The 20,306-nt window shown below is 46.5% G+C and overlaps 1 protein-coding gene across 7 annotated transcripts in view; it reads left to right on the top strand.

The window, feature by feature from the left end:
• Positions 1-20,306, top strand: part of CUX1 (cut like homeobox 1) — a 364,975-nt gene that overhangs the window by 246,744 nt on the left and 97,925 nt on the right. For all 7 annotated transcript variants that reach the window (XM_037054847.1, XM_037054846.1, XM_037054842.1 and 4 more), the window contains exon 9: positions 17,859-17,907. In XM_037054847.1, coding sequence (XP_036910742.1) covers positions 17,859-17,907 — 49 coding nt within the window. The remainder of the gene's footprint in view (positions 1-17,858; positions 17,908-20,306) is intronic.

The following is a 20,306-nucleotide window of genomic DNA, read 5'->3' as shown; positions in this document are numbered from 1 at the left end:
AATGTGAATTTAGACTGTTTATTTGAGCTTTTTCTTGTTTTTTGAGATAGTTCTGTAATGCTATGAATTTCCCTTTTAGGATTGCATCCCAGTGTCCCACAGATTTTGGATTATTGTACACTCATTTTCGTTTGTTTCAAGGTATCTTTTGACTTCTTCCTCGATCTCATTGTTGGCCCACTCATTGTTTAATAAAATGTTGTTTAGCTTCCATGTCTCTGTATGTGTTTCATTGTTCTTCTTGTGATTGATGTCTAGTTTCATAGTATTGTGGTCAGAGAACATGCTTGATATGACTTCAGGATTCTTAAATTTATTGAGACTTGTTTTGTGTCCTACATGTGGTCCATCCTAGAAAATGCTCCATGTGCACTTGAAAAGTATGTATATTCTGCTGCTTTGGGGTGAAATGCTCTGGAGATACCAATTAAATGCACCTGATCTAGTATGTCATTTAAGGTCAATCTACTGAAGTCAATAGGGTGTTAAGATCCCTGACTATGACTGTATTTCTGTTGATCTCTCCCTGTATGTCAATCAAGATTTGCTTCACACATTTAGGTGCTCCTAGGTTTGGTGTGTAAATGTTTACAGGGTCATGTCCTCTTGTTGGATTGTTCCCTTTGGCATTATGTACTGTCCTTCTTTGTCTCTTACTATAGCCTTGATTTTAAAGTCTACCTTGTTGGGTATAAGTACTGCTACTCCAGCATTTTTTTTTTCGTTTCTATTTGCATGAAATATCTTTTTTCATCCCTTTACTTTTAGTCTGTGTGTATCTTTCAATCTGAGTTGGGTCTCTTGGAGGCAGCATATATGTGGGTTTTGTTTGCTTATCCATTTAGCTGCCCTAAGTCTTTTGGTTGGGGCATTTAAGCCATTTACATTTAAGGTAATTATTGATGAATATGTATTTAGTGCCACTTTATTGTTAGACTATTTTCCTCTGTTTTTTTTTTTCTCCATAAAGCAAGCCCTTTAACATGTATTGCAGTACTAGTTTGGTATTAACAAACTTCTTTAGCTTTTTCTTCTCTGGGAAGCTCCTTATTTCTCCTTCCATTTTAAAAGACAACTTTGCTGGGTAAAATAGTCTTGGTCCTAGGTCCTTGCTTCTTATCACCTTGAATATTTCACACCACTCCCTTCTGGCCTGAAATGTTTCTTTTGAGAAATCAGATGACAGTCTAATTGGTGCTTCCTTATAGGTAACTCCTTGTTTCTCTCTTGTGGCTTTTAGGATCCTCTCCTTGCCTTTAAGCCTAGTCATTTTGATTATGATGTGTCTAGTTGTAGGCCTCTTTGGGTCCAACTTGTCTGGGACTCTCTGAGGTCCCTGGACTTTTGTGTCTTTTTCCTCTACCACGTTAAAGTTTTCCATCATTATTTTTTCAAATATGGTTTCAGTACCTTGCTTTCTGTCTTCTCCTTCTGGTATTCCCATGATGTGGATGTTGTTACACTTCATGTTGTCCAAAGTGTTTCTTAAGCTCTCCTCATTTATTAAATTCTTTTGCTGCTCTGCCTGAGTGTTATTCTGTTCCTTGTCTTTCAAATCACTGGTTTAATTCTCTACTTCATCTAATCTACTGTTTATTCCTTCCAGTGTATTATTTATTTCAGATGTTTCATTCTTTATTTCTGACAGGTCCTTTTTTATGGTTTCTGTGTCTTTTTTCATGTTGTTGAATATTCTTATAATCATTACTCTAAACTCTCATAAATTGCTTGCTTCCATTTCATCTAGTTCTTCTGAAGAATTCTCTTGTTCTTTCATTTGGGGTATATTTGTCTTCCCATTTTGGCAGCTTCTTTGTTCATCCTTAGTTGCTAAACTAATCAGGAATATAGCTTCTAGCTGTAATCAGCAGCCTGGTTTAAGCACCTGGGGCAGAATAACTCCTCTGGGCAAGGATTTGCTTCCTCTCAGGCTGATGCCACTTGGAGAGGAGTACTCTGCCTGAGAATGATGACCTCTGAAGTATGGGGAATGACTCAGTACAGGGAACTTAGCAGTTGTTCCTTCAGTTCTCTCCGCAGAGCCACCAGCTCCAGGCCCTCCCCAACTGTCTCTAGTCCACTCTGTCCTCCCTCTGCCAGAGCCCAGGGTGAGTGGCTGCAAATGAAATTTTGTGCATTGGCCCTTTAATAGGCTCTCTGTAACCCCAGCTGTCTCTGGTGCTGTAGGCCAGGGAGCCCAGCTTGAGGTTTAGACCCCACACTTCTCAGGGGGAACCCCTCGACTGCTAAAATAAATCTCCGGAACCTTTAGCTGCCGCCTGTGGGAGCCCAGCCAGCCCTCTCGCTCCTCCTCTGCCTCCCCACCAGTCTCGCTGTGGTGAAATGGTTTCTTCTGTCTGTCCTTGGTCATAAGGCTTCTCTCAGCTAATGTGCAGTTAGTTTTATTCAGGATGATTTCTCTGCAGTTTAGTTGTAATTCCAGGTTGGTCCTGGGAGGAGGTTAGTGTAGCTTCCTCTGCCATCTTGGATCCTCTAAATTGTCTTGGTTTGGGATTTAAGATGTGTTCAAGCTTGCTGTGTTTTTTTATTCACTGGGCTTTTTAATATGACTTATTTCTCCATAATTTTGATTTGCTACATATTATATTGTCAAGTGTGGCCTAAAACCTTCTTTAGCCTTTAAAAAATATTAAATCAATCTTTGCCTTTGAAATGTGTTTCTACTACATTTTGTTAGATTTGGAGTTTTCTTCACATATGCAATTTATTTTTATAGGGAATTTGGCCTGGTTACATTTACTGATATAACTCTTCACTTACATTCTTCTTCGTTGTTGATACTTTTCTTTCTAATGCATAATATCTCTGCCATAAACTTTCTGGTCTGTTTAAGGAAGGCAGACCAAAACCTCAACTGACCCTGCCTGTCCTGACTGTCCAGGGCAGCCCTGTCTCCTCTCATACTGAAGTTCACTCTCAGACACAGAGCCATTGAGCCTTCTGACACCTTTAAAGAAACCATATCTTTATTTTCAGTTCCCTCACCATACTGTACTGTCACTACATCATATGCAAGCATACCAGCAAGTTATACTTCCCTACTTTGTTTTATTTTATTTTTTTTTACATTTTTTATAAGAGTTTATTTGCACCAGCACTGAATACAGTTGTCATGGAGCCAAGATTTCAAATGCTCTCTTCCCTACATTGTTAACCCTGCTGTTTCCCTCTGCAGAGAAACCCAGTCCTTTATAAAATGCTCTGAACCTCCAAATTCCCGATGGTAAATTCTTTTTTTATATATTTTATTGATTATGCCATTACAGTTGTCCCATTTCCCCCCCTTCATTCCCCTTCACCTTGTATGCCCCCTCCCCAACCATTCCCCCCCTTTAGTTTATGACCACATGTCTCAAGTTCTTTAGATTCTATATTTCCCATACTATGCTTGCCCTCCCCCCTATCTATTTTCTACCTACCATCTATGCTACTTATTCTCTGTACCTTCTCCCCCCTTCTCCTCCCCCCACTCCTCTGTTGCTGACCCTCCATGTGATCTCCATTTCTAAGGTTTCACTCCTGATCTAGTTGTCCTTTTAACTCCTTTTTCTGAGATAAGTTTCTTTAACATTTCATATAATAAGGGCTTGGTGATGATGAACTCCTTGAACTTGACCTTCTCTGAAAAGCACTTTATCTGCCCTTCCATTTTAAATGAACGCTTTGCTGGATAGAGCAATCTTGGATGTAGGTCTTTGGATTTCATGACTTGGAATACTTCTTTCCAGATCCTTCTTGCCTGGAAGGTCTCTTTTGAGAAATCATCTGACAGTCTGATGGGAACTCCTTTGTAGGTGACTGTCCCTTATCTCTTGCTGCTTCTAGGATTCTCTCCTTCATTTTAATCTTGAGTAATGTAATTATGATGTGCTTTGGTGTGTTACTCCTTGGGTAACAAAGAAGAGTCCACTTCTTTGGGACTCTCTGAGCTTCCTGGATTTCCTGGAAGTCAATTTCCTTTGCCAGCCTAGGGAAGTTCTCCTTTATTATTTGTTCAAATAAGTTTTCCACTTGTTACTGTTCCTCTTCCCCTCTGGTACCCCTATAATTCAGATGTTGGAATGTTTAAAGATGTCCTGGAGATTCCTAAGCCTCTCTTCATTTTTTTGAATTCTTGTTACTTCACATTTTTCTGTTTGGTCATTTCTTACTTCCTTCTGGTCCACTCCCTTGATTTGAGTTCCAGTTTCCTTTCCATCACTATTGGTTTCCTGTGCATTTCCCTTTATTTCAATTAGTTTAGCCTTCATATGTTCCTCTAATTTGTGGCTAAAATCAACCAGTTTTGTGAGCATCCTGATCACCAGTGTTTTTGAGCTGTGCATCTGAGAGGTTCACTATTTCTTTTTTGCTTAGAGTTATTGGCTCTGGGGCTTTGAGTTCTTCTTGAGCCATATTTTGGACTGTTCATGCCTGTTACGTATGAGGAATGGAGCCCTAGGTGTTCACCAGGGTGGAGCAACTCAGTCGCTGGGTTGTGATGCTGTATGTGGGGGCGGGGTCAAAGAGGAGCAGTGGTGGTCCCCTGTGCTGCTTCCCCCCGCCGGAGCCTGCTAGGTCTGTCTCACTGCACTCGAATGTGTGACCCTGGTCAGCCTGCTGCTTTGTGCCCTCACTGGGTCCACCACTGGGGCCTGCGCGGTCTGTCTCACTGCTCACTCCTCTGCTGGTTTATCTGTGCACAAATGTGTGACTGTGGTCAGCCTGACGCCTTGAGCCCTCACTGGGTCCGCCCAATGCTACCCCGGCTGCCTGGGCGCCTGGAGTCAGGGTATCCTTCCTGCCTCACCCTGCTCCACTGCTGGCTCCGCCCCTCTTACCAGTCTGGTTGAATGGTTGGTTATTGTCGGACTTCCATATAGTTCAGTTTTCTGTTCTTTGGCTGCGTCTTTGTTTGCTAAACCTTTGTTGTATTCAAACTTGGTTGTGGGAGAAGGCATGGTGTTTCCACCTATGCCTCCATCTTGGCGAAAGTCCCAAATGGTTTGTTGTTGTCAGACTTTTGTACAGTTCAACTTTGTGTCTGTTTTGGTTGCATTTTTGTTACTAAAACTTTGTTGTCTTTAAACTTGGTTGTGCGAGGAGGCATAGTGTTTCCACATACGCCTCCATCTTGGCCAGAAGTCCCGTTGGTGAATTCTTTCAAGTTACTTGGATTTTCCAACAATTCTCTACTGGCTTCTCAAAGCATAGCTACTATTATTTAGCAGGATTATCAACTAGTGATGAGTTCTTTATTCCCTAGCATACAGTAAATATTTTTTTAAGATTTTATTTATTCATCTTCAGAGAGAGGGAAAGGGAAGGAGAAAGAGGGAGAGTGAAACATCAGTGTGCACGAAAAACATCAGTCGGTTGCCTCTAGCACGCCCCCAACTGGGGACCTGCCACACAATCCAGCCACGTGCCCTGACAGGGACTCGAACCAGCCACCTTTCGGTTAGCAGGCTGGCACTCAGTCCACTGAGCCACACCAGCCAGGGCGCATACAGTAAATATTTTTTTACAAATTTGAGGTCTGCCATGTAGATCCGAAGGGGTGACACACATAGACAAAGACGTTCTTGTCATCATATCATTTAACTTTCACTAAACTCGGCAATTTATCGCCTGGCTGTCCGGAGTTCTTCTCTAAGGGTTAAATCCTCCCCTGTCATTTGAAAAGTGACTAAATCCGGTTTCCTGTCCAGAATTACAACATTATACGCCCATAATTGCACGCATGGCTGAGCTACAAGGCAGTTATCTGTTGTGTGTTTCTTCCTGGTGGAGGGGCCTCAGGACTGTGTCAGCTGACTTTCCCAGCCATGAAAGGCAGTTTGGCTTCTCCAGTAAGTGAATTGAATTCTCCCAAAAGGAATTCTGAAATAAAACGAAAAGGTGGTTTGTTTAACTTAAACTTTTCGTCACACCTCTCTCCAAAAAGTATTATAGGTGCTTTAATACAAGATGCAGAATCAGTAAGTTTCCTGAAGATGGATCTTGAAAGTTCAGGGTAGAGCCCCATAAGGAAGATACTTTTAAGGCTTGGGTTTGAATAAAAAGCTCAACTATTTAATAAGCGGATGCAACTAAGACATTCCATATGTAGGATTTTTGAAAATGCAGTCTTCCTGGGATGCCCTGTTGTGTTTACTGTTTGCTTGGCTACAAGAGAAAACTTTATGTTTCAACCAACCTTTCTATTTTTTTCCCTATGTCTGAGTATTGTGAACTTCCTTTGTGGTATTTTAGTAATTAGACAGGATGGAGGGTGTTCTTAAAGATTCATGGCCAAGTCAGATGATGTCAGAATGAAGGGAAGGGACGGTCTTTGTGGGGCCAGCAAGTCTGGCCCCATCTGAATTGTTTGTCTCACACTTCACAAGTAGAATAGGAACCACTGAATTATTCATGTTTAAGTTGCCCTAAAAAAGGCACTTAGGCTCCCGAAATGCAGACATTTGGTGCCAGTGAGAAGAAGAGGAAGGATGCTGTCTTTCCTCTGAATGTGCCGTTGCCCTCACTGCCTTGTCCTCCAGTTTCACTTCCCAGCCTGCAGAGTGAAGGAAACCACCAGCTGACTTAAGTGCAAGGCCATTGGGGGTGGGGGGAGTGTGGGCACACACAGTGAGGGCCTCTGAAGCCACAGGTAAGCTGAGCATTAAATTTGCTGGAGAAAGCACAGGTAAAGAAGGAGCTTTGGGTTCTAGGGGAGCTGTGTTGTCAGAAGGCCTCCAGGTCGGGTATGGTGGGAAGACAGCTAGAGCCCCAGACAGGGGCCCAGGGCTCAGGAAGTCACTGTGGGCTTGAGCTTGGAGGTAAGGAGGGGGCAAGAACTGAGAGCAATAACTGGTGTGCAATCGGAGGTCTTTTTTTATTCTTAGTGTTAGCTTCTCTGCCACCAAACCTTTTCTTAACAGTTCTATCAAGCAGTACTTAAGGGAGAAAGGGGGTAATTAGAATCCCTTACAGTTGAGAGAAAAAAGCAGGGTTCTTACCCTAGACCATCTGCTCACAGTAGCCTTGAGCTCCTTTGTCAGTACTCCGCTCTGGGCCTCAGTGTCCCCACCTACGACACCAGAGCAGTTTCTCTGGGAATGCCAGCGGTGCATCCTCTGTACGCTGCAGGAGACGCTGAGAGACGCAGGCGCAAGGCCAGGAATCCTGTGGGTTCTCTTGCACAGTCACTTGGTCAACACCTGTTGGCCGTAGGCAGCGTGTTCACAGGGTAAAGCAAACAGGGGAAGGGAAACAAGACCTGAAAGGCAGTCCCAAAAGAGCAGACACTCAAATGGGGCAAGCAGTGCTCCAGCCTCTGGAAAGATGTGCTGACAGATTGGACACTAAATATGTGAAGGAGCCTTTAAAAATACATATCAACAGCCCTCCCAGAACATTTTTAAAAATATAAAGGATCAGCATTCTTATCCTGCTGGTATTGTTCAAAGATTCTGGAACAGTCTGTGCAAGCTCCCTGGGGGGAGAGACACTCGGGGAAAGGTAGGCAGGTGGGCCTCTGTCCACGTGGGAGCAGGTCCTGAGAGCCCCTTTCCTGGCAGGATGAAGGATGGGACTTGTGTCTCCTCCAGCCTGTCCCCTCCAGAATCCTTTCTCCTCCCAGACTCTGTTCTCAGCAAACAATCTCTTCCTATGTCAAAGAAAAATACCCATATGTGATTTTTTTCAATCACATTCTTCTTACAGAGAAGTGCTTTTCATATGCACTTTTTTCTTCCTCTTTGATAAATGAGTAAATTGACATCTGAGAAGTTAACTGTTAAAGTTTGCCAAGTACCCAAGTACTGAGTCTCGGGCAGAACTGGACTTCCAGCAGGGATCCCCCTCTCTGACTGGTATTCCTTCCCAGGGGCCTCACTGCAGCCTCCCCGGCGCTAGCCCGCTCGTCGCCTCAGTTCTGTGCAAACGGAGTAGAGCACAGCGCTCGGAATCTGTACAGGCTTGATAGTCGGCACGCAGTGACGGAGGGATGGATGCAAAACCACCGTGACGGCCTTTGCTTTTTTATCATCTTTTTTCCCACTTGCATTGTTAAATTTCCAACATATAGTAGAGGACAGGACCCCAGGTGCCTCTTCGGCAGTTCCTGCCATTTCATTCATAGCTGATCCTGTTTCATTTGTCCCCACCCCACCCCCATTTTATCCTGAAGCTCCTTTCAGAATCCTTTCATTTTACCTATAAATGTTTTAGCATGTATATCTGTGCAATAAGGACTCTTATTTTTAATACAGCCCCAATACTATTACCACATCAAAAACTAATTTCTTAATATCATTGGTACTTAAACTTTGAACTATCCATAAATGTCATCATGGTTTCATTGTTTAAATTTGTTCAAATCAAGATCCAAATAAGACCCACACGTTACAACTGGTTAGTATGCCTTTTAAGTCTTGTTCATTTTGTAGCTTCCTCTCCCTCTCTTTTTCTTTTCCTTGTGATTTATTTGTCTACAAAACCGGTTCATATGTCTTTAAGAATTTCCCAAGTCTGGGTTCTGCCAACAAGCATCCCCAGATGTAGTTGAGCATGTTCCTCTGTAATTCCTGTGAGTTTGTAGTTGAATCTAGAAGCTTGAACAGATTCAGGCTGGAAATTTTGGGCAAAGGCTGCTTCGTGTCATGAGTGGTTGTAAGTATCATCTAGTGGTCTCAGGTATTGAAAATTCGCTGTGACCAGAAGAGAAAGCTCTTGGTTTTCACGTGCGGCAGTAATAATGAATATGTGCACAAGTCTTTGGCCAGGGGGCGGGGGAATTTGTTAAATTTTTTAAATTTATTTTTAGAGAGGAGAGAGGAAGGGAGGGAGAGAAAAATCAATGTGTGGTTGCCTCTCATGTGCCCCCTGCTGTGGACCTGGCCCGCAACCCAGGCATGTTTTGATTCCCCTGACTGGGAATCAAACTGGCGACCCTTTGGTTCACAGGCCCACACTCAATCCACTGAGCTAGTATAGCCAGGGCTCTTTATGGTTTATGAAGTCCTGTTCTACTCCTTTAATGTTCTTATTTTATCCTATGCCAATTTCTCTTGGAAAGATTGTTCTGTTCCTCCTGTGCACGTGGCTCTCAAGCTCTAAGGTCTGCTCGAAGTCAAACAACTCAAAGGCCAACGGGGAGAATTCGGGTCAGTTTGCTCTGCCAGCGGCGCCCTGCTGGTTCCCTAGACCACCGTTTTCTTAATTTCATCTCCAGTCCCTCCATCCCACTTGTAACCCTGTGGCACCTAATTTAAGGAGGGAATGAGATCTTCACATCCAACCTGCTCTCTGTTGTCCTTAAAGCAACAGTGTTAGAACTGGAGAGAGGCATCTGAAGATTAATCCAGATGCTTAGCCCTAAAGGTTTCAGGTGGTTTCATAGCAAAATGAATTACGCAATCTCATAAGCTAATTCTCTGGCAACAGCTGTTTCATGTCCCTGCTCAGAGAAGATGGAAGCCTGAGTGACGGTCACTCGGGGTCAGAGGTCAGAGAGTCATACTCTGGTGGGTGGCTAGCCTCTTAGAGCTGCCCTATTGGTGTGGTACAAGCAGAAAGTCAACCCTGTGTGGGCTGCAGAAGACCACTTGGTTGTCAGCTAGACTCGGATTAAACTAAAGGAGGATATTATTTATTTATGTCATTTTATATAAACAAGTTGGCTATATAGCGGGGCAAGAAGGGAAATTTTCTTCCCATCTGAGATGGAAAAGAAGAGGCTTAACTAAAATTGATTTTATTGTTACTGTTGTATCATTTAAATTTAATATGATGGTCATAAAAATGAACAAATTGCAGTTGGTTTCTAAGCAGGCAGAGGTTACATTCTGGCCATTTAACTATCTCTCAACACAGTTTCATTTCCAGCTAGAATAAAAACTGTAATTTCCAGAAGGTTATCCCTAAGGGTCAAGCTCTCCCACTGTCTCCCTGCCCAGGACCACATTTGATCAGGGAGGAGTGGGTCCTCTCTAGAGGGACCTGTTCAGTGGGGGCTCGGGAGGATGCCGGGCCGCTTTGCCTCTGCCCTTCCCTCCCACCAGGGCAGAGGTGGCCTAACCCAGGTGGGAGAGGAAAGATAGCACTGGTCATACGGGTGAGCACTGTCAAGAAAGTTTTTCCCCAAGTGACTGATACTTGCTCCATCCCTCCTCTCCCCTTGTCCTCCCAGTCGGGCTTGCTAAGACTCTAGTCTGTGGCCAGCTCTGTGCGGAGCACGAGGATCCCGGCTGAGCCAGACTGACTGGGCCTGCCCTCCAGGAGCTCACAGTCAGTGAAGCAGAGGAAGCCTAACTCAACTCGGGTTTTATTTTTATAATGTTTGCATGCTTCAGCAATGGGTCTTTCAGTACCTTTTTCTAAGGAGACTGTTGCCTTCTTTTTCAAAGGCTATCAAAAGTGATAAGAGAAGGGAATTATTTTCTTCTGCAAAAACAACTTAGAGACTGTTTTCTTAAAAGTCATATTTACAACTTAGCAGAATACCCCTACACTTTTTGCTCTGTAACATACCAGCCGGTGAACTATTTGTCCACGCAGAGTGGACTTGGGTAGCACAGATGTTAGTTTGCGTATCTGATTAATCAGTATTTAGTGGGCGCCTCCTATGTCCCTCTGGGATTATAGCAATAAGTCAACAAGTAATCGATGTATGAACAAGATACCTTGAGATGGGTGTAATAAGTGTAATAAAACTAAGACATGTGGATGGTGGGGAGTGAGGCTGCCAGGAGACCTTTCAGAGGATGTCCACAAGTGCAGAGCCCTGGGTGGTGACGGCAGCTGCCATGGGGACCTCAGCAGAGAGGCACATGTGAGGACAAGCGTGGTGGTCTCAGGGACAGAGTAGGACTCAAGAATCTGTGAAGAATGTTGATTGAGCTACAGAAGGAAATTTACATGGGATGTGTATTACAAATAAACTGTAAAAAACACATCTGCAAGAAACAAAATAAATCTCGGTACAATGGCTCTGATGAGAAAGCAGTTGTGCACTTAGGCATCTTTGTTTGAAAGACTAGGTTGTTTGACACTTGGGAAATAAAGCTGGAAAAAATTGTTTACAGGAGGTCATCCTATAATCGGCTGTTGATCCTCCGCTTCCTGCAGAGTTGGTCCCACAGTGAGGAGGAGAGGACCCTGACCCAGAGGACACCTTGGGTCTAACTGGGAGGGAGGGAGCCAAAAGAAGCTCTTGGACTCCACCAAGCCATCTGAAGCAGACTGGATCCAAAGACCAACCCCCAGGGGAAGGACTTGTCCAGGCAGAAGAGGCCACAGGCCTCGCGGGAGAGGAGGTGTTGAGAAATACAGGCTGGGGGTGACAGGCCGGCTGGAGGAGCCCCGCCCTCTGGGCAGGGCCGTCCAGGCTGTGCAGTTGGGTGCGGGGGTTGGGTTTTCTGCGAGTGATGTCGTCCAATCTGCGATCGCTCACTTTGTTTACAAAGAGAAGGGAGTGCTTTAAAAGTGTTTACATGACTTCGTCTGACAGAAGACAAAGGTCAATCCCATATATAAATATTTATGGAAAAAACACTAATTAAAATATTGGCAAACAGAATTCAAGAGAACATTGAATGTGTTATACACCACAACCAACCAGAAAGCAAATAACTACAATTTACCATTTTAGTCGGTCAGAGGAGAAAAACCATTTAATTATCTCCATAAATACTTAAAAGGTACTTAATGAGATCAATATCCATCTTTTATTTAAAAATCTTAATAAAATAGAAACTACCACATATTTCATTAGCAAAATAGAAACATCTGTATTTAAAGTTGAAAATCAACATGCTTAACAGTGAAACTTCCGGTGCATTGCCATTGCAGTCGGACACCAGGCAGGGACCCCTGTGTCACTCTGGCTGTGACGTGGCTGTGGAAGCGTCAGTCAGGGCTGTCACCCTAGAGAAAGAAACAGGAGGCACACTAGGGGCAGGAATTGCCTAGCCTGTCGTCGTGTGCAGGTGAGGGCACAGGGAACCCTGAAGGCCCAAGAGACAGCCTCAAAGCCGTGACAGAATTTAACGGGCCCCACCATGTGGAATTTCTTCCTCTGTCTGGTTGTTCCTCTCTCGGCCCCACTGTTCTCTGCCCAGCAAACTTGCCTTCATCTTCCAGGATACAGACCCCATTCTCTCCTTGGTGAGATTATGCCTCCACGTGTTTGCAAAGCTTCTTGTCCCTCATTCTGGGCTGCCACTGGACTGAAATTACTCGGGTCTCTTCACCTCCCTGTGCCCACCACTGAGAAGGCAGTAACGGGGTCCCTGCCTCCTTCTTACACTCCGTGCTATTGGTGAGCTCCTAGGATGTACAAGGTATGGCCAGTGTACTGGCGATAAGGCAAATGCCACTGCTGCTAAGCATTGCCGACTCCACTGGGACCTTTGTTTCCCATCAGCTGGGGCCATAGTAGGTGCTCAGTAGGCATTGAGCAGAGATTGTCCCCTGACCCCCTTCCTGGTCTGTGACCCAGCCCCGTCAGGGCAGGTCAGTGCCTGTGCAGGAGGAGGGCACAGCACCACTTTCTCTGGGTACAGTCGTGCTTGGCTGTCATGTGGGACTGCAAACCAGCCTTTCAGTGCAGAGACCACACTTCTGCATTGTGCCCAACTCCCCTCCTCTGTGCCCATGTGGGGGCAGAGAGAAATACCTTTTCCTGAGGATCCCCCACCCCCATTAAGGGGATTCTAGACCTATAGCCAAGAAAGCTTCCTCAGCACCTGACCCTCTAGCCACCTCCTTTTCCTGCGTGCTCTTTCTGATGCTGGTCCAGCGAACCCTGCTTCAGTGTCTCCTCTGCCTCCTGTGCTAAGTGAGCCTGGTCTGATGTGTAAGCTGTCAGGAAAGTGATCCGCCTTCCTGGCAAATGAGGCCACAAAACATAGCCTCCAGGTGGAGGGGGTAGATTTCACTTTATTACACATATCTACTGAAGCTTTTGTTTTTAAGATTTTTTAAATCAGAGAGAATTAATCTTTAGGTATTTCCTCTTTTGATGCTCAAGAACTTTACAACCTAGTATTGAGACTTGGCTTTTGACTTGGATCCAAGACGACTCACTGATCTTTGAAGGCGGCCGGGGCACTTCTTTAACTGCTAGTAGATGCACTTTGTCATAGCAGCTCCTGATGGCAGTGTGAGTGTTTGGGCATTGAAATATGCACCAGCCTTGCCCTGGTGCCGTCCCCTAGCGCTCAGGGCGCTGGTGTGAAAGTAAATACAGAGTTTCTAGTGTAGATATAATTTCCCTTCCATCGACCTTGGCCATGTCTTTTTAAGTTCCTCATAAAAATTGTGTGCTAGTTCAGAGAATACCCTGAAATGATCTGTAGGGAACTGACTGAATGAACCAAGCATTCTAGGCCGGGCTGAAATTTTTTGCTCTTTGAAGTTGGAGTGGAGCGTAATGCCGTGCAGGTTAATGGATCAGTGGGAGCTGTTTTGTCAGCTCATAAAAAGGTGAGAGGACTAAATTTTTAAAATAAATACTTTTGCTGAGCAAACAATATGTGTGGTTATTCAGAACTTGGGAAGTAAATGATTTTAGACTGTCAGGCTCCAGATCCCGATGCAGTAGTTGAGCCTTCAAAATGAAAAGAATGAAACACCTTCGGAATGTTGTTGACATGCTGCTATGAAAGCACCTGGCATTTAATTCATTACTGCACTTTTCAGATAACACGTATAGTTGTAGTGTTAAGTGCCTCTGGGCATTTGTGTATTAGTGAGGGTAGTTTATCTGGGAGGACTGATCTTGCTGAGAGGGCAGGGGTGGAGGTTTGGAGAGGAGTGGGTTGAACAGACTCAATGGCAGGCATGTGTTCTAAGTTGAAACCAGCACAGGTGGTCGAAGACCCCACCATCTTGGTCCTGATCTGCAAGTGCCAGTGGTACGCTTCCCATCTTCAAAAGCCCTGGTCTCATTTAAATACCTTGCCAGATGTACTTTGATCTTTCAAAAAACGTGGACCTTGAAAACAATCACCAGCCGACAGACTTTTAAAATAATAATTTGAACATTTCCTTGCTCCCTGGTTCCTTCCGTTGTCTCCTTCTCTGGTTTCTGGCCCGTTCTGTGAATGGGCTCCTGGGCCCTGCTGGCATCGGGATGCCTGGTGTTGAGTAGCCCTGCTTTGGGACAGCAGAGCCCAGTGTTGTCTGTAGCATTTGAAAGCCTTGGAAATATGAGAGTTGCTCTCGTAATGAAAGGTAAGCACAGTAGTTGTTATCACATTCAATATTTTGGTCAGTTTAGCAGTTGCTTAGTAACTAAAGTTAAACCAACCGCAAGATGGAAAACTTGAAATTCATTTCCAGGGGTTGCCTCAGACTGCTGAGAAGGCATCTTCCTGTTTAATTGTAACGGATTCATTATAAGTGACTTGAAACCTTTTGGAAATGGTACATTATTTACTGGATATTAGGCATATTAATGAGCATCCAAAACCATTGACTGTCTAGGGAGGCCTCAAGCCCATCCAGATCCCCTAAATCTGGCAGAACCTGGACACTACTTCCCAGCCCCCACGGGCCCCCGGCTGCTGATCCAGCTTCTAGGTGAAACCATGCCCCTGGGGCTCCTCTCTTCTCCAGCCTTGGCTTGTGTCTGACCCTGTCCTGGCCCTTTTTGGCCAATGGCAGAGCCAGGCAAGGGTGGGCCGGTGCCCCACCCCCCACAGGCAGCCACACCTCTACCCCTGATCTCTTGACCCACAGGATGGGGGACTTCAGAGAATTAAAGATGAAGCTCTGGCCAGAGGATCTTCCTGTGGAAGGGAGTGATCATTGATTCCTCTGGGACCTGGGGTCACGCTCCTCCCTCCTCTTCCTTCCTTCATTCAGCAAAATACATTGAACACCCTTCATGTACCTTTCTTCTTCACTTCGTCCTGAGAGACACACAGCAGGGCCTATCTGTCCTCCCTCATATTTGCTGCGAGAAAGTAGCTGATGTCCCCAAGGGCAAACAGGCCCCAGAAAAGAACATCCCTCCGGAAGACAGACCCCCTACTCCACGCCCCAGAGTTGATGTGATCTGACACCAAACAGATGGGTGCAGAGTAAGCGTGAGAGATAGACTCAAAAAAAGAAGGGAGGATAACAGCAGTGTAAAGCAAAAACAAGGGATAATTTCTTTAAATGAATGACATAGAAAGAACAGGTACGAAAAGCAGAATAACCGAACTAAGGGACAGAAGAAAAGGTAGATTACAGGCTGAACGCAGCTACAACTGGGTCAAACGGAAGAACCATCCAGAAAGCAGCAAGAAAGGATCAAGAAACACTGAACGATGTGCAGGACAGAAGTAGATGTGCAGCCAATATCCAAACAATAGAGCTGCAGATGGAGCAGAAGAAACATTTGAATGACAAAGACAAATCCACCAGAATTATGGGAAGATGCAAGGGCTCATCGAGGACCAAACAGGAGAGATTAGGGGAACCCCTCACCAAGGCCCACGCTCAGGGGCTCTGCTCACTCAGCAAGGCCGTTCCCCCGCCCAGCTGCCAGATCCTGCAGCCAGCTCCCCTGGTCTCAAGAGAAGTGAGGCGCCACCTGTAAATCTCATTTTAGGTGTTCAGCAGCTGAGCGTTTCCATCCTTCTCTTGTAAGTATGCAGTACTGGCAAGGTCTGCAGGAGTCACGTCTGTGTGTGCCCGTCCCCTCGCCCCTGCCCAAGGCCAGGACCTTGGGGGTGTCAGAAACATTTACGGGATGAGAGCGAATAAAAGATTGATGCCAGTAGGGGGGAAGTTTGCTGTGTATATGTCTGGAGTTTGTAAGTATATAGGTATAACTGTTTGATTAAAGTTCAAACTGTGATTTGCCTGTAGTAGAAGTTTGTTCACTTTTTATTTCATCTCATAACCAGTGAAGATTGCGCTGCACCAGCAGCTTGTCAAGATAGCAGCTTTCTGTACCAACTGTCTGTCGGGCGTCCCTTTCCTGTTTCATGTTTCAGACCCATAATACCTTTTATGATTTTTTTATCCTCTGTCGTCATTAGACTGTCTTTTCTTTGTTCAGCATTTTTTCTGAGATCTTAGAGGTTTCCGTTTCAGATGATGCGGTGAGATGTTTAGTAATTTGAGCTGCCCCCAGCCCTCCCCCTTGCACACAGCATTGCACTGCAGAGGCCCCGCTGGGGTGTGTGTCTTCCAGAGACACTGCCTTCTTCAGGAAGTCATCCTAAAAATAACTTCATTTAACTGGGCCATTTTATGAGTTGTTTCAGACTTGTCTCAGCCCAGTCTGAAAGCAGGATACTATTTCAAACAGATACAATGAGCCTTGAACCTGATCACAAGGCATCTGTTACCTCTTTCGGGCTGCTGGGAGTTGATAAGATTGCTTCCAATCTCACTGTGCAGTTAAAGCTAGAAAAGCCTTGGGTGCAGTAGACAGCAAAAAACAGCCAGCCAGAGCCTGAATATAGTTTGTATAACTCTCAATATTCAGGGTAGTACCAGAGAAGCAGGTTTGGGGGGCAAAAGTCTGGATGCCTCAGGCTGTCCCAGTAGACTGGCCCCCCACTTGGCAGGACAGGCTGCGTTCAGGACTCTGGCCTCCAGCCTGGTGCCAGGCCCTGTGCATGCACCAGAGTTGAGGGCAAAGGGAATACACAGATGTGAGGAGGAAGGGGAGGGGACTGGGCTTCGCTGCTCCCTTAGATGGAGCTACTGGGCGTGTTTGGGAAAGGCTGGCTGGGGAGGGGGCAGAAGTAGGAGATGAGGTCCCCAGGAGTGGGGGGTAATCCAGGCAGATAGCACAGGTCAAGGCTGTTTAGTGCTCCACCGTGGTGGGAGTTGTTGGAGCACAGGGCCATTGGATTGGGTGGTGGACTGCGGGGGGAGGTGGCAAGAGACTTCATGGAGAAAGGCCAAGAGCATAGCACCAAGGGGTGGGACTGAGCCCTGTCGGCAGCGGAGACCCAGGCCCACAGGGAATGCAGCATGAGGAGGCCCCAGCGGGAGTGAGCCCTGAGCCCACTGTAGATCTGTGGCTGTAACATTCCAGTCCATCCTCCACGGGTGTGCAGAGCCTTCCTTGGTTGCAGCCGGTCTTGGTGTGGGACCCTGACGGGGACGCCGTCATCGAGGCCTGTGCTAACAGAAGTTTGGGCCACTGGCTTGTCCGGGTGTCCAGTCCTAACCTCCCATAGACTTTTGAAGTTAACCATGCTCTTCTCAGTGGGATTCTCAGCATTATTCTCTCTCTCTCATTCTCACGATGTTGTATGTTGGAACCACATTATTGCCATCAAATTACTTAAGGATGTGCTTTCAAAATGAGAAATAAAAACACCTGGAAACTGCCTGTGTGTGAGCAGGCCAGATGGTGATGGTGAACTCGGTGGTTTACAGAGCAGACTGCAGTGCCCTCCAACCTGGGTTTCCATCCTCCCCTCCACCTTCTCACGGTTCCCTCTGTCCTAGCAAACTTTTACTCATCCTTCAAAGCCCGGTTCACACATGACCTCCTCTGAAGCCTTTCCAGATCCCCTCTCCCGAGGAGAATTCACTTGTCCCTCCTGTTTTTCGCGAGTGTTCTGTTCAGAGCTCTATTCAGTCTCTTGGCAGAACACCGTATTTTATCTCTTTATGTTCTCTGTCCCTGACAAGACGGGAGCACTGCAGAGGCAGGTGCTCCGTAGGCCCTTCCGCAGTGCTCGCCCACCTCCGCTCAGCGAGTGCCAGCACCCCTCACAGCTGTGCACGGCTCCTCCCAAACTGGGGACTCTGCCCGGAATATGTACCTACAGGCCACTCTGCCAAGCTCAGACTCATGGGCACCCCCAAGCCTGTCTCACTACTGATTAACGCACTCTCTTCCTCTCATCTCCTAGGGCCGACGAAATTGAAATGATCATGACGGACCTTGAAAGAGCAAACCAGGTAGGATGTTTGATAGCTTCAGGCATAAAATTGCAATAGCGTAGTCGTTTGTCTTCTTGGAAAATGCTTCTCTCTAAGTTGGAAGGCCAGTTCTCATGTTTTTATATACAGCCATCAATGGTAACGCTTTTCCTGATGTCATGAGAAGTACATGAAAAGTCACAGGCAAACTCTTGGATGTGGCTCTCGCATCCCCGACATCCCCTGGTGAACGGCCACCGCAAAGTGACTACCCCTTATTCTTTTTCTTAACTCATGTCCTCAACACCCATCTCTGTTGATGTGGCAGCTGTTACGCTGTGCAGTTCATACCCGTGGGTTACGCCCTAGAGAAGTCTGTCACCCCTTCCACTGGGTCGAAGCCACTTGTCTGGAGGGGGCCTCCAGCTGACAGCCCACCACCCAATCCAATGGCCCTGTGCTCCAACAACTCCCACCACGGTGGAGCACTAAACAGCCTTGACCTGTGCTATCTGCCTAGATTACCCCCCACTCCTGGGGACCTCATCTCCTACTTCCTCCCCCTCCCCAGCCTTTCCCAAATCCACCCAGTGGCTCCATCTAAGGGAGCAGCGAAGCCCAGCCCCCTCCCCTCCCTCCTTACATCTGTGTATTCCCTTTGCCCTCAACTCTGGTGCATGCACAGGGCCTGGCACCAGGCTGGAGGCCAGAGTCCTGAATGCAGCCTGTCCTGCTGGCACTTAGTTGCCACAAGTGCCGTGTGGGAACCACCCCACACGGTGTCCGACACGAAGCGGGCGTACAGTATTGAGCAGCTCCAATACTCAGTTGCCTAAAAAGTTTGGCTACCTTGTAGAACCTCTCCCTTCCCCAAGGACTCTGTAGAACGCTAAAACATTTTGCTTCAGCAAAAGGTACTGCTGTTTTGGAAAGAGGCGTCCCTGTTTATTTTCTCTGTAGGGAGAAGCAGCCAGAGCTGTGATGCCTCTCAGCCCCAGAAGGCCACCAGCGATGGCCTCCCCCACTCAGTTTTAGGGCAGCCACAAGCACAGGAGAGCTTAGCGGAGTGCCTCCTGGGTCTGTGATCTCCACTGCCCACCTTTGGGAATTTCCACTGCGTGCCCACCCCTTGACTGGAATTGCTACCCAGACCTTGGCAAATGCAGAAAGAATGTAGTTATCTGTTCTTTGACCCATAACACCATCCTCAAGTCTACTGGAATGTGAAAGTCAGATTATGCATAAGAATAGCCCAAGGAGATGTGTGGATTTCCTTTTTTCTTTAAGAAGAACTTTGTGGGTTCTAAGTCACATACCCAGACTCACCCAGGAGGATCCTGGGCCTGGCCCATGCAAAGGGCCCAGGAGAGAGATGCACGGAGCGAAGCCCCTGAGAGAGCAGCTTCACGTAGCAGTTATCCTGGCAGTAGGAGGAAGAGCTGCCAGTTCTCAAGTAACTGACTTTGTGCCTGGCTCTGTTCTAAGCACCTCACACGAACAGAGTCACTTAAACCTCACCGAAGCCCACTGAGGTCAGTGCTGTTAAGATCCCCACTGCGCAGATGCAGAAGCAGAGGTCCACGACTGGTCCTTGCAGGGCCAGGACTGGAGCCTGTGCTGTCCCTGGCACTCTGGGGAGCAAGCACGGAACAAGGACCGCCTTGGCCTTTCTTTCAGACCGTCTGGTTTCCCAGGTGCGCTCCTCCACACAGCCTCCTGCTGGAAAAGCACTGCTTCTGCTTCACCTCACAGAGGGGCGAAGTGTTTATTCACCTTTACTTGCTAATTTACTTGGGTCCTTGTTTTCACTCAGTTAGCTCAACTTTGCGGAAACCTTAACTCAAAAGTAGTTACTGGCAGGAGTTAACCTTCTCTGTCACAGGATTGCCATTTGCATTTCTCAAATTTCCACCCCTCCCCCCCCACCCCCAGTCATGGGAGTGCCTCCTCTTTTCAGGGCCCTTTGGGGTTAGCGACTGGTTAGACAGATAGTTCTATTCTGTGAACATGCCAGCTCTGGCAGTCCCCAGGTTCCAACAAAGTTGGGCAGAGTTGATGCAGCTCTCAAGGGCTGAGGTCACTTGTGTGGGTCTCTATCCTACAAGACACCAGACAGGACCACAGAGAAAGGTGCCACCTCCAAGTGACATTTTGAGGACATTGTGCTAAGGAAAGTAAGTCAGTTGTAAAAAGACAAACACTGAGAATCCCCCTGACACGAGGCTCCCAGAGCAGTCCCACTCACAGGCAGAGAGCACAGCGCTGAGCACCAGGGGCCCGGGAAGCGGGGTGGGCAGCTGCTGTTCAGTGGGTACGGAGTTTCTGTTGGGAAAATGCCAAGGTCATGGAAACTGGTTGCTGGTAATGTAAATATGCTTAGCCGTGCTGAACTGTATGCTTAGAAATGGTTGAGATGGTGAATTTTATGTTATATGTAT

Source organism: Sturnira hondurensis, unplaced genomic scaffold (assembly GCF_014824575.4).
Source record: "Sturnira hondurensis isolate 20B ecotype Veracruz unplaced genomic scaffold, ASM1482457v3 Scaffold0008380, whole genome shotgun sequence".
Classification (NCBI taxonomy): domain Eukaryota; kingdom Metazoa; phylum Chordata; class Mammalia; order Chiroptera; family Phyllostomidae; genus Sturnira; species Sturnira hondurensis.
Note: the sequence above shows the minus strand (reverse complement) of the source record. Positions and strands in the feature narration are given on the sequence as shown.